Consider the following 11953-nt stretch of genomic DNA (forward strand, 5'->3'; position numbering starts at 1 on the left):
CAAATTTCCACATACTAAAGCTGTTCTTACCTTTTTGTGACAGACTGTGAGAAGCGATGCGGTGCTCTGGACATTGTATTTATCATAGACAGCTCAGAGAGTGTCGGTTTGAGCAACTTCACCTTGGAAAAGAACTTTGTAATCAACACCATTAATCGTCTGGGATCTATGGCCAACAGCCCCGCATCCCCGACTGGTAAAGTCTGGCTCCATCGCCTTATAAATGATATCGTAAAACGCCTCAAGAGACAGCAGCTCGCGATAAAACTGAATGAATCCGTTTACGCGGTAATGAATATCTTGCAGCTTGTTCAAAAGAAAGAATAAATCTCGCTCTCGAATTACTCAGTTCAATAATTCTTACATGATTTCAGGAACAAGAGTCGGAGTTGTCCAGTACAGTCACAATGGGACCTTCGAGGCCATCCATCTTGATGACCCTAACATAAACTCCTTGTCTTCTTTTAAAACGGCGGTGAAGAACCTTCAATGGATTGCCGGAGGCACCTTCACCCCTTCAGCTCTAAAATATGCCTATGAAAATCTTATCAGGAACAGCAAGAGAGTCGGTGCCCAAGTGTCCGTGGTTGTAATCACCGACGGACGCTTTGACCCGCGTGACGATGAGGATCTTCTGAAATATCTATGCCAAGATAGCAGAGTCGAGGTGAACGCTATCGGGGTTGGCGACATGTTTAGAAAAGTGGAGGACGATGAGATTTTGGCCTCCATAGCCTGCGACAATAAGGATCGGGTCAGTGGAATGAGGAATTTCGTTGACCTGGTGGCTGAGGACTTTATAGACAAAATGGAGATGGTGCTATGTCCTGGTAAGTCTAGGGGGAGGGTCTTACATTTTCTCATGTGATGGTCATTCCAAAATTGGAGGACATTTTGATTTTGAATTTTGGAAAGAGAAGCCTTTACTTTTGTGCTACATATTTTGAGCAATAGATAATAAAGTGGTTGGCCGATTGGCCTCATAGTTCTGGGGTCTGATCCCAGGTCGATCCTTAGCAAAATGCCAGTGGTTTGTAGGACTTCCTACAATACTATTAGGTTTTTTTGATAGTTCAAGTGAGCTGGAATGACTCAGGAGTCACTGCATCGGTTTTCCCTTCCAGATCCAGTTGTCGTGTGCCCCGACATACCCTGCAAACGTGGTAGGTCTTCTCAAATTCCCCAGGACATTGCTAGCCGAGTAAAATTGTCTTTTTGGGGCCCTCCGTTTAGAACCAGATGTGGCCCTGTGTGCCCAGAGGCCAGTGGATGTGGTATTCCTCCTCGACGGCTCGGAACGCCTTAGGGTGGATGACTACCGTCACATCCATCAATTCTTACAGACAGTGGCAGACAGACTAGTGCTGGCCCGGAGCAGGACAGATCGCCTTCGAGCTCGCTTGGCTCTGTTTCAATATGGCAAAACCGGGGAGAAGCATGTGGCTTTCCCGCTTACGCACGACGCTGTTGTTGTCTCTAACGGTCTGGCGCGTTTGGGCTATCAGTTCTCTTCATCCAGCATTGGGCCAGCAATCAACGACGCCATCGACAGAATCCTTGGCAAAGGACCGACTCGTCAGACCAGAAGGCACGCCGAGATTGAATTTGTTTTCATTACTGATGGCGTCACGGACACGAAAAACTTAGACCATGCGGTGCGCGCCATGCGCAGGGAACAAGTCGTTCCTACGGTTATCGCCGTTGGAAGCCATGTTGATCACCAAGTGTTAACAAAGCTAGCCATGGGAGATGAGAACGCCATTTTCAAGGGAGAAAAATGGTCACAATGGCAGTCGGGCCTGATTGATAATTTTATCCGGTGGATATGTTAAAAAGGAATAGACAACCCCTGTATAAAGTGCATCCTAGAGGATATAATCATGTTCAATAAATTGACAACCCACAAAAATGGGATTTTTGCGTTTTTTGCTAGTTGTTTTTGTGTATGTGTGTCTTAAACGAGGGCTAGGCAATGATTATTTTTTGGGGAAATGCTTTCAATTTACTACAGTTAATCACATTGCCATATACAAAAAAAGTAGCATTCAGTAGAATACACAAAATCTATTATTGCTTCTACTGATGTGAATTGAGCTATCATTCAAATATAACACTACGTGTACAGTATGTAACCATAACAACCCTTAGTGCTTCATACACACAATAAATCCTATTTCTAGATAAACATACATAAGTGTCCTGCCTTTTGTCAAGTCGCAGCTGCGTTTGTAAGACCCCCACACAAAAGATAACAGTCAGGTTAAGGTTGCCTTCCGCGCAGCATTCCTCCCGAGGACCCAGTGGTTTCCATGTGGGAGGCGGAACAAAGGACAGATGGACCCGAAGAGGAATATTGTGCATTTTTCTCTCAAACGTTCTCATTGCCTTCTTTCTTACATGTTGTCCAGCTGCAAAGGAAGACGGAGGGGAGAAGAAAAATGTCTGATTGGAGCTTATATTAGAGATTGGGTTGGGCCATCAGGGACACTTGATGCAAAATACGCAGGAAATTGTTTTTAAATGAGTTTGACTCACAGCAATGACCTAATGTTTTGTAAAAAATAAATTACCAAGTCGTCAACATCCCCGTCGTCATCTGCCACCATCGGGGTTGGCTCGTCTTTTTTCTCATCGGGCTGCAAAAACTGATAGAGGAGAGCTTAGTCAGAAATGAGGACAGTGTCGGGGTTACTGTGAAATTGTTAGCATGAGTCACCTGAGCGGCTTCGGTTTTGGACACGGAGCTTCCTTGTACTTCGTCTTGGCTGATAAGTGATATCGAGCCTGTATTGCCAGTGAAAAGATGTTAAAGGGAAAGACGACTCTTGGTGTATTGGGTGGTGTGCAAAACACACGAATGCTCGTTAAATGTTTAACGCTGAATGATTTGATTTATTTTGTCGAAATGGAATGTAAACCCTTTGAAATGTGGCTTAGAATGTTCAAAAGACTCACAAATTGGGTCACCTTTATCTCAAGGCACCACAGTGTTTCAAATTGGTTATTCATATGTAATATGCTAATTCCTTGCAATTGCTTGACTGTATATAATAGAACATTACATGCTTGATACTTTTCAATTGAACATATCATTGTTTTTGCCCTAAGCTGGCAAGCACCTTCTATGGCTTTACTTAAAAACTCAAAAGATTATCTTTTTTTAATTTTGCACAAAACCTCTTTATATCTTGATTTTAAGAGTAATTTCCAGACTATAATCCACTACTACCCACCCACAAACTTTGAACCGTTGAACTAATAGTCAAGTGCATCTTTTTTGTGATTTTTACAGGCTTATGAGTGACATTTCTTTGGATGACAATAACCCATAATACAATGTGGACACCTGCGAATTATAGTCTAGTGTTTCTTATGTATGAGGAATACAGATTTCCTGTTTCCCTTTGGTGGCTGTGACTTGTAGTTAAGTGTGTGTCATAGTATGATGAGTTAAAACAAAGAAAAAAACAAGCAAATCCATTCTAAAAACTAATTAAAACAATATAAAAAAAAATTACAAAATTACATCTAATTAAACTATCATGAAAACTGAAATATTATCACGCAAATTAAAACTGGGTATTAATATTAATAACATGTCAAGATAATCCAAATAATCTGCCATGCTCACATTTGATTGGCTGAAACAATACCAGCATTCTTAAAATGGCTGCCACCACTTATGATAGCGACTTGCTAAAAATACCATCTTTTATTGATGCTTTTCTACACGATTGCACATCTTTTTTTTTTTTTTTACAACTTATCAAACACAATTCTTGATAATTGTATCAATAATAATATTGTCTGTCCTTTTGAAATGATTAAGCACGGACTGTCCTGTTATCCAAATTAGGTAAATTGGAAATTTTGTGACATGACCAAGTCAAAAATAAAGATTGGGCTTTGCGTACCTTGAACTAGAAGGTCCCAGAAGACTTCCAGGCCCCTGCTTGCGATGCTTCCTTTCAACGACTGGAGGTAGCTATTGAACAGATCGGCTTTCCCCAACTAAAATCCCCCAAAATACAGAACATTCTCACAAGCGCATATTTTTCCTCAAATTTGGAGGAATCCGATACGGCCACTGTTTATTTACCTTTACAGACTGTTCTCGAAAGGTTTGGACATAGGTGACGCTTTTCATGTAGTACTGCGTGTTCTTGTTGCTTAGCAACTGTTCTATCCGACGAGTCAGCTGCTCGCAGGCTGGGTGGAGAAGTGAGAAGGGGGTTTGGTCATCACACCCAAACATGGAAACAGTATTTGGAATAAAAGAGGCTACGTTTCATCGTGTTTCCCTGCTATTGGCGGGAGCAGACGGCCAATCCATTTGAGCTGGGAGAGGCTGGCAGCGAATGATTACTGCCAGGCCTCCCGGTCCAAATGGATTGATTGGGCATCAAAGGCGGCCAATGAGTCAACAACAGAAGGAACTGTATCTCACCTTCTTGAAATGGAATTGTTTTTTGTTTAATCAGGAGGCAAAAATCATGGCCGGGATTACAGCTTCCGACCTGGATGAGAAGAGGAAGGAAGTTGAAAATGGTGAGTCACAGAGCAGCCCGCCCTTGTTGCTCCCACCAAGCTTCTTACTGAAGTAACAGCGCCTTCAGAAATGTCAGCTAGATTATACTCCTCCTCTGTGTCTCCCTTTGCCTTCTTGGCATCTGGCTGCTCAGAGCTGACAGAAGAAGGGGTCAAGTAGAAGACAGTGAAAAGCACATTGAACAATCTTGTAACACATTTCCATCTAAAAAAAAACATTGACCATATTTTTTTGTGCTTTAGGTAGCACCAGCCAAAAATGCACAATGAAAAAAGAAACAAAAGAATAAAGCAAATGGAACTTTCTGTTAGCGGAGACCAAGACTAATCAGTTTTCGCAGCTATCAGTGCCTATGTTGGCGTGAAAATGACGCTATCAAGCAACGAATATGTATCAATAATCAAACAAATTGTTGGGAGGTTATTTGAGATATATCTTTTTCCTTTGCAAATTGGCATTTTTCAAAAATGAAAACAACTTCAAATGAGCTACAACTGCCCGGTACCCAAACAAGATGCAACACTTTACTGCCATCTTTTGGATAATTGTGTAACTTTCCCCAATCAACCAATCGGTAATTAATCAATCTGCATTGAAACAAATCTGAGGATCGATGCGTAGTTAGATTACATTTTGAGTCCTCCCGCTGGGTGGTCCAAAAAGTGTGACTGAATGTCCAGAAAATAAAGTGAAAATACACTGAAGAATATTCTACCCATTTTGAAATATTTCTTTAACTATAAATCGCAGTAAAACCTAAATACTAGAATGTGAGTTGCAGTTATAGTATATATTTGGGGATGCATAAATGTTAAGTTTTGAAAATAGTCAATGTTAACTATTACTTAAATTAAAATGGAGACTTACTCCTTCCCAAAAATCTGAGCGCTTGTCTTCAGTGGCTTCTTCTTCTCCACCGCTGTGAGGGTAAAGCATTTCTTCACCTGCTCAAGTGGCGCTTGACAACGCTCCTTAATGACATCTGGGCGGTCCAGTACAGCGGCCAGCCAGGGTTCCATTGGGGGGAGTGCCGTGCCGGGCCTGACCGCTCGATGATGCAGGCACTGAGAAAGATTGTATGAGACCACGGGTGTTAAATTCCAGTCCCAGGGGGCAGATCTGACCCACCACATCATTGTTTGAGGCTGGCGAAAGTAAATAAAGTGTGAAGACTTCATGCTTTTTGGTAGGGTAAAATTAAATAACCTTTCTTGATTCGCAATGAAAGACTAAGGACTCCTGAATTAAGTGTATATTTACAGTTTCATTGTATTTTGGAAGGAAAAAAAAACTTAATTTAGAAAATGATTACATTTACTTTCTACATTTTTTGTTTTTAGTTAAAAAATGAAAATAACAACTAAAAATGCAATATTTCTTGCTTCCCGCTATTTGTTTAGTAATATATATTTACTTTTACCCCTTTTTGATGAAATAAAATAAGAAGATTTACAAGTTATTTTTTTAAATTTTAAATTTTTTTTTTTTTTTTAATTAAAAAAAAATAACTGCTTCTTAAATGAAAAGTAGAAGGGAATATTAGCTATTGTTAAAAAAAAGGAGAATTTTGAGAATTTGTATGTCAACAGTCTTTTCAAAAAAATTATCAAATTAAAAATGCTGTCTACTTCTTTTTATAAGCGATTTGCTGTCAATTAGCCCTACCTGGCAAGCATAATGGCCCTCTGATATGAAACCATAACTTTGATACAATTTGACACCCCTGGATTAGACCAAACCTGAATAGAAAAGAGTACCTGAAAAAGCCTCTGGTATTCTGGGTTGGGAGTGTGGTGGACTTTGAACAGGTCCTTTAAGTCTCCATCTGCATCTTTGTCCACCAACATCATGGAGTCAATTAGAGAGTCGACAGCCTCCAGCTGTTTTTCTAATTAAACAAAGTAATCAATAAATTAATTTCTTGCAAAATCAAATTGAATGTTTTTGTTTCTATACCTGAGGGGCTAAATTTCTTGCTGTTCAGAGAAGCATATGTGTAATGACGGAGGTCTTCCATGAAGGGCAGCTGAACGTAAATGAGACACTGCACGATGCAAGACAGAAAAAAATAGATTTCAACTAAACCAAAAACAATGTTTAAAAAGTTCAATTTTGGCTTTTAGCAATTTTATGAAAAACGTTCACTTCTGTTATCTACAACAGTTTAAATAACATTTTTAACTAAAGAAAGACACAAATTAAGAGAAAATCAACACTTCTTTAGGATGTAGTAGTTTTGTGATGAGACCTCATAGTTCAGCTTGATGCAAGGGAAAGCTGCTCCTATTTGAGGGTTGCACCGCCTGTCAGAAGCGTACCGAACAATGGCCACCATTTTCAGCTCGTCCAGCGCACGGACGAGAGCCGACAACGCCACTCCTGCGTGCTGAGTTCCAGGAAAAAAAAAGAAAGGAAAAATCCTCCTTACTGATAACATTACAGTCTGCTTTTATTTAGCAATTCTGATACCGGATCTAACCTCATCTGTAGCTGGAGCAAAGATCTTTTTGGCCTGAGTTCCCATGAATGAGTGGCGAGGCACCTGCAGGTATGATAACAAAGAACATGTAAGAAATCTCAATAAATAAAACAAAAAAAGGAAAATAAAATTCACAGTACCATTTTTTGGTCTGTAAATCCTAACACAGCAAAGCACTTTCCATCGTGCGTGTATTTCATTTGCTCTTGATCCACTTTGGAGAAGGGAACAATGTCACTCCCGTAGTTGAAACCTGGAAACATGGCATCATTTGAAGAATTGAAGCCAACTGAGAGATAAATGACTTTGTTGAAACAAGAGCAGGGCATAGATACATACATATACATATACACACACACATACATATATATGTGTGTATGTATGTATGTGTGTATGTATGTATTTTTGTATGTATGTGTGTATGTATGTATGTGTGTATGTATGTGTATGTATGTATGTGTATGTATGTGTATGTATGTATGTGTATGTGTGTATATGTGTGTGTGTATGTGTATAAATGTGTGTGTGTATGTGTATAAATGTGTGTGTGTATGTGTATAAATGTGTGTGTGTATGTGTATAAATGTGTGTGTGTACGTGTATAAATGTGTGTGTATGTATGTATGTATGTATGTATGTATGTATGTATGTATGTATGTATGTATGTATGTATGTATGTATGTATGTATGTATGTATGTATGTATGTATGTATGTATGTATGTATGTATGTATATATGTATATATGTATATATATATATATATATATATATATATATATATATATATATATATATATATATATATATATATACATATATATATATATATAAATATATACCTTACCTGTAAAGAAAAAGTCGGAGAAGTATTGCTTATTTGATTTCAATGCGTATTGCAATACCCACCCAGAGTTGCAGAGGAATAGGTTACCTTGAATGATGTCGTCCTTCACCACCTCTGTCTCATCGTCATCGTCTAGACAGAAGACAGTCTCTCTTCTCACGTGGTCTTTCTGGTTGCTTTGAGCGTCCACAGTGAGCCACGTTTTAAGCTTCTCCTCCGTCACCTGACAATATATGATAAAGCGTCATTGCCATTGACGAAAACAGGCGTCCAATCCATTTGAACTGGTTCAAATATAAGCACTGCAGTGCAAGTTGCATTTTTGGGTCGCAGATTTTTTATTTATTTATCAGAAACAGCACCTGTGAATTCAACATTAACAGTTTTTTGGACAACTATAGCATAAAAACATAAGACATTGGCACTGAGAGTAAAACATTTTAAATTAAAAAGTCAAATTTAAGTATGTATATATATATATATATATATATATATATATATATATATATATATATATATATATATATATATATATATATATATATGATTAAGCGGCTAAAAAAAGCATTAGACCATTTTTAGGTCAACAATGTCTCAAAAATATTAAGAAAATCTATATCGACCTCAAAATGGCAGCCCATTATTTTAATGATCAGTTAATTTTTGATTAATTGTGGCAAACCTGATGCAGAATTTACTAGGTGAGTGCTCGTCAAACTACTTACAGCTTTGTAACCAACGATGCGGATGGACAGAGCGCTGCCGATGGTCAGTTGACAGGGCCACGCCATGGGTTTTTTCTCAATTTGCTTGAACATACAAAGCCCCTCAATAGCATTCCTAAAAGTTATGGAAAGAAAACATCCCACGCAATTATCAAGTGTGAAATCAAACTAATTTTCGGAAACTGCGAGAAAATATATATCGACGCCTTCTTAAAATAATTGCCCAAGTCATTTCCCCCCCAAGGAAACCCATAAAACTGAATTAATTGTTAAAATTTTACTCAAAAATAAATAAATAGGCATATTAGACATTCGAAATATGCAGTTATTTTAAAAATGACTAAATGTTTGCATAAAAAAAGTGTTTTAAACCTGAATGTATAAATCTGATCGAGACCCTCCTCTTCATCCAGATTGAGCATGATGTGTTTAACCATTTCCAGTCCCATCTTCTGTTCTTCGGACAGGCCTTTGCCCGAACTGGGTCCGCCGGGACCTCGTCCGCTTGCGTCACCATCTTCGTCCATTGAGTTATCTTCAACAGGGAAGGGTAAACTGCAAAGAATGGAAGCTTTTCTTTAAACTGGGTTGATTTCGCGTTTAATTATTCAAGTGGCATCTGTTAGATTGTCGGTTCAATATGAAGAAACATGATGTTGGAACACACAAGAACTGCAGCGTAATGTCAGCTTTCTTCAGGTTTTCAACAATGACATCCACTTGTTCGGAGTCTGCTTCGACACTGAGGTCGGTCAGAAGGTAAATGTTGAGTTGATCATAACGCTTTCCCCTTAAAGAAAAAATATATAATCAAGTACTTGGCATTACAACTACAATTTGGACACGGTTATGAGGGTAGAGTATCAGAAGGAAAAGCTATCTTACTTTATTCCTGTTTGAAGAAGATCCATACAGACCACAAGGGCATCCAACCCTTTTGAAAATACTAGTTAATGAAGACAAGTCCCTTTTATTGTCATAAGATATTCATTTTTTTAAAGGACCCGGTACTTTTAATAGAATCTGTAATATTTTTGGGGTGAAAAAACTGACATATGATCAAGAACACGAGTACTTCATTTAACATTCACTAGTCACATTTGGATTCAAGTGTAAAGGATACAATCAGCCTGTTGATTCTCTGGGCAGACCTGGTTCTCAATCTCCTCCAAAAGCTCAAAGTCAGGTGCCATCAGGTTGCGGTGCACAGTGATGTTCTGATACTGGCCGTCTTGAGCCAACGGATTCTTCGTGGCTTCTGTGCCAAATAGAACCAAAGCCAATTCATCTTTAGTCTCGGCAAACAACTGTGAAAAGAAATATAGTACATTAGCATTTTTTTCCAAGATGTACTTAATAGATCCGGGACAATAAAAGTTATACGTAATTTTCATTAAATAAGGTGTTGTTAGGGAAATACAGCATATTGTATTTTTCAAATCAAATCAAATGCATTTATTGTCATCATACACAGCTGTGTATAACGAAATTGGTGGTGCTACTCCAAGCTTTACAAAGTGTGTTTTCCCAGTAGAAAAAAAAACATAAATAGTAGTATAAAAGTATAAAAAGTCACATCCCGGCTAGGTGAATTCTAAAATATTGCACAAAATTCTAAAATATTGCACAGAATCTGAAATATTGCACAGATTTCTAAGATACTATTGCACATTGTTATTGCACACCCGGAAGTTATTGCACCGAAGGGATTGTGTGTCGTGCTAGCTCAAGTTCAGAGTCCTGATGGCTATGGGAAAAAAAACTGTCCTTAAGTCTATTTGTCCGTGCTTTAAGACTACGAAGTGCCCGCTTGAGGAGCGAGGTTATATTTATAGATAAAGTGCATCTGTTTATGAGTTGCATTAGAGCATAGTTGCAATGTACCACATTTGTCAATTGATTTGCCAAATTTTTGTTCAGAAGCTCCCAGAAAACATACAATATTGGAGGTCTATCGCCATATGTTAAAATACATAAAAAGGAATACTATATTTTAAAAACCAGGGCATTTTACTTGACGTTACGATTTCTGATCCCCTATTAAAAATAATAAATATATCCAACTTTTTTTTACATTAAAGTGTCATATGGAAATTATTAAACATTAACTCTTTAAAGCCTATTATTAGTATGAATTTGACGGCCCCTATAACTTGAATTTAAAATACGTACATAGTTTGTTGATATACTAACCACAGTGGTAACTTTGAATATTTATTTTTTCAATTATTACTCATGCTCTGCTTCTTTTTTTTAACTCATCAACAACAGTTCTCTAAAATACTTTCAATATTTGCTTTTTTTAATCAGAATTGGGTTTTACACTGAAATCAATAAACCTAATTTAAAAAACTAATATAAAGTGAGAATATTGGATATTTTTTTCTCCGAAACCTAGGGTTTAAAAAACAACAATATACTACATGCTATAAAATAATGTTTATCATTTTGTATTGATGCTGTAACGAATACCGACTACATCTCTATGTATCTTAATATTATCAATTGTGTTTATGAGCCAGATGCCTGTTCATATGCAAGTTTCAATAATAAATACACAATAGAAATTGTTTTCATACAAACCTTGTAATTTGGGCCAAAAAAAATAAACATTACAAATATAAGGTCGTAAATTTTAACAAAATATGATCTTTCATCATATTGTGGCAATGTACCTGACGCTGAATAAACTTCTGAATGACTTGTTTGGCCAACTCAAATGGAGAGTCTTCACCCGGTGCAGAGTTCGACATGGAGAATCCAACATCCATGCACACCACTAGGAACGACTACAGTACACAAAGAGAAAAATAAAACACATTTTAAATTATCATTATTATTATAATTATTAATGCAGTTGATTCGACTTGTCGCACACATCACTCAGACATGCAACAACATGCCTTTTTCAACTCCCGAAAGACAGGCTGTGTTACAAAGGCAAACATACAACTAAAAAACAGTAGAAAACGCTTGGCAAAATGTATTCAAGTAATGAAATAATTATATTAATATGCTTACTTTAGAGCGAGACATGATTGTTTGCAGCCCTCACACTGTGAGTGTTGTATAATAAAACGTCCGTGTGAAAACATCGCTCACTTCCGGAGTATAAACATGACATTTCCGACATTTTGAATCGGAATTTGATTAATTTTCCCAAATCTATACGTATATTTCTTATTCAATCATTTAAATATTATATATATATATATATATATATATATATATATATATATATATATATATATATATTTCAATTGAATGGCTGTGATTACTCGTTTCATTGCCATTGACGACGATAGACGTCCAATCTATTCTGACTGGGAGGCTGGTAGCTAACCATCATTGGCAGC

General features: G+C 37.5%; 2 protein-coding genes across 3 annotated transcripts in view; one reads left to right on the top strand and one right to left on the bottom strand.

Moving 5' to 3' along the window:
- LOC144086695 (collagen alpha-2(VI) chain-like) overlaps positions 1 to 1914 on the top strand; it is an 11670-nt gene extending 9756 nt beyond the window's left edge. For both annotated transcript variants that reach the window (XM_077616728.1, XM_077616729.1), the window contains exons 25-28: positions 44 to 196; positions 375 to 830; positions 1125 to 1163; positions 1234 to 1914. In XM_077616728.1, the coding sequence (XP_077472854.1) occupies positions 44 to 196; positions 375 to 830; positions 1125 to 1163; positions 1234 to 1832 (1247 nt within the window). In that variant the 3' untranslated portion in view covers positions 1833 to 1914. The remainder of the gene's footprint in view (positions 1 to 43; positions 197 to 374; positions 831 to 1124; positions 1164 to 1233) is intronic.
- Positions 1915 to 1976: 62 nt separating this feature from the next.
- On the bottom strand, positions 1977 to 11728 carry LOC144086697 (X-ray repair cross-complementing protein 5-like). The gene is made up of 21 exons (XM_077616734.1): positions 11619 to 11728; positions 11273 to 11386; positions 9721 to 9904; positions 9483 to 9531; positions 9265 to 9387; positions 8970 to 9152; positions 8598 to 8712; positions 7960 to 8095; positions 7169 to 7281; positions 7029 to 7091; positions 6798 to 6935; positions 6506 to 6593; positions 6307 to 6437; positions 5417 to 5613; positions 4597 to 4684; positions 4448 to 4517; positions 4100 to 4209; positions 3915 to 4011; positions 2717 to 2784; positions 2571 to 2645; positions 1977 to 2408 (listed from the first exon to the last, which is right to left on the bottom strand). The coding sequence occupies exons 1-21, from the start codon at positions 11631 to 11633 to the stop codon at positions 2394 to 2396; spliced, it is 2172 nt and encodes a 723-aa protein (XP_077472860.1). The 5' UTR covers positions 11634 to 11728; the 3' UTR covers positions 1977 to 2393.
- Positions 11729 to 11953: the final 225 nt, after the last annotated feature.

The sequence above is a fragment of the Stigmatopora argus genome, chromosome 13 (assembly GCF_051989625.1).
Source record: "Stigmatopora argus isolate UIUO_Sarg chromosome 13, RoL_Sarg_1.0, whole genome shotgun sequence".
Classification (NCBI taxonomy): Eukaryota; Metazoa; Chordata; class Actinopteri; order Syngnathiformes; family Syngnathidae; genus Stigmatopora; species Stigmatopora argus.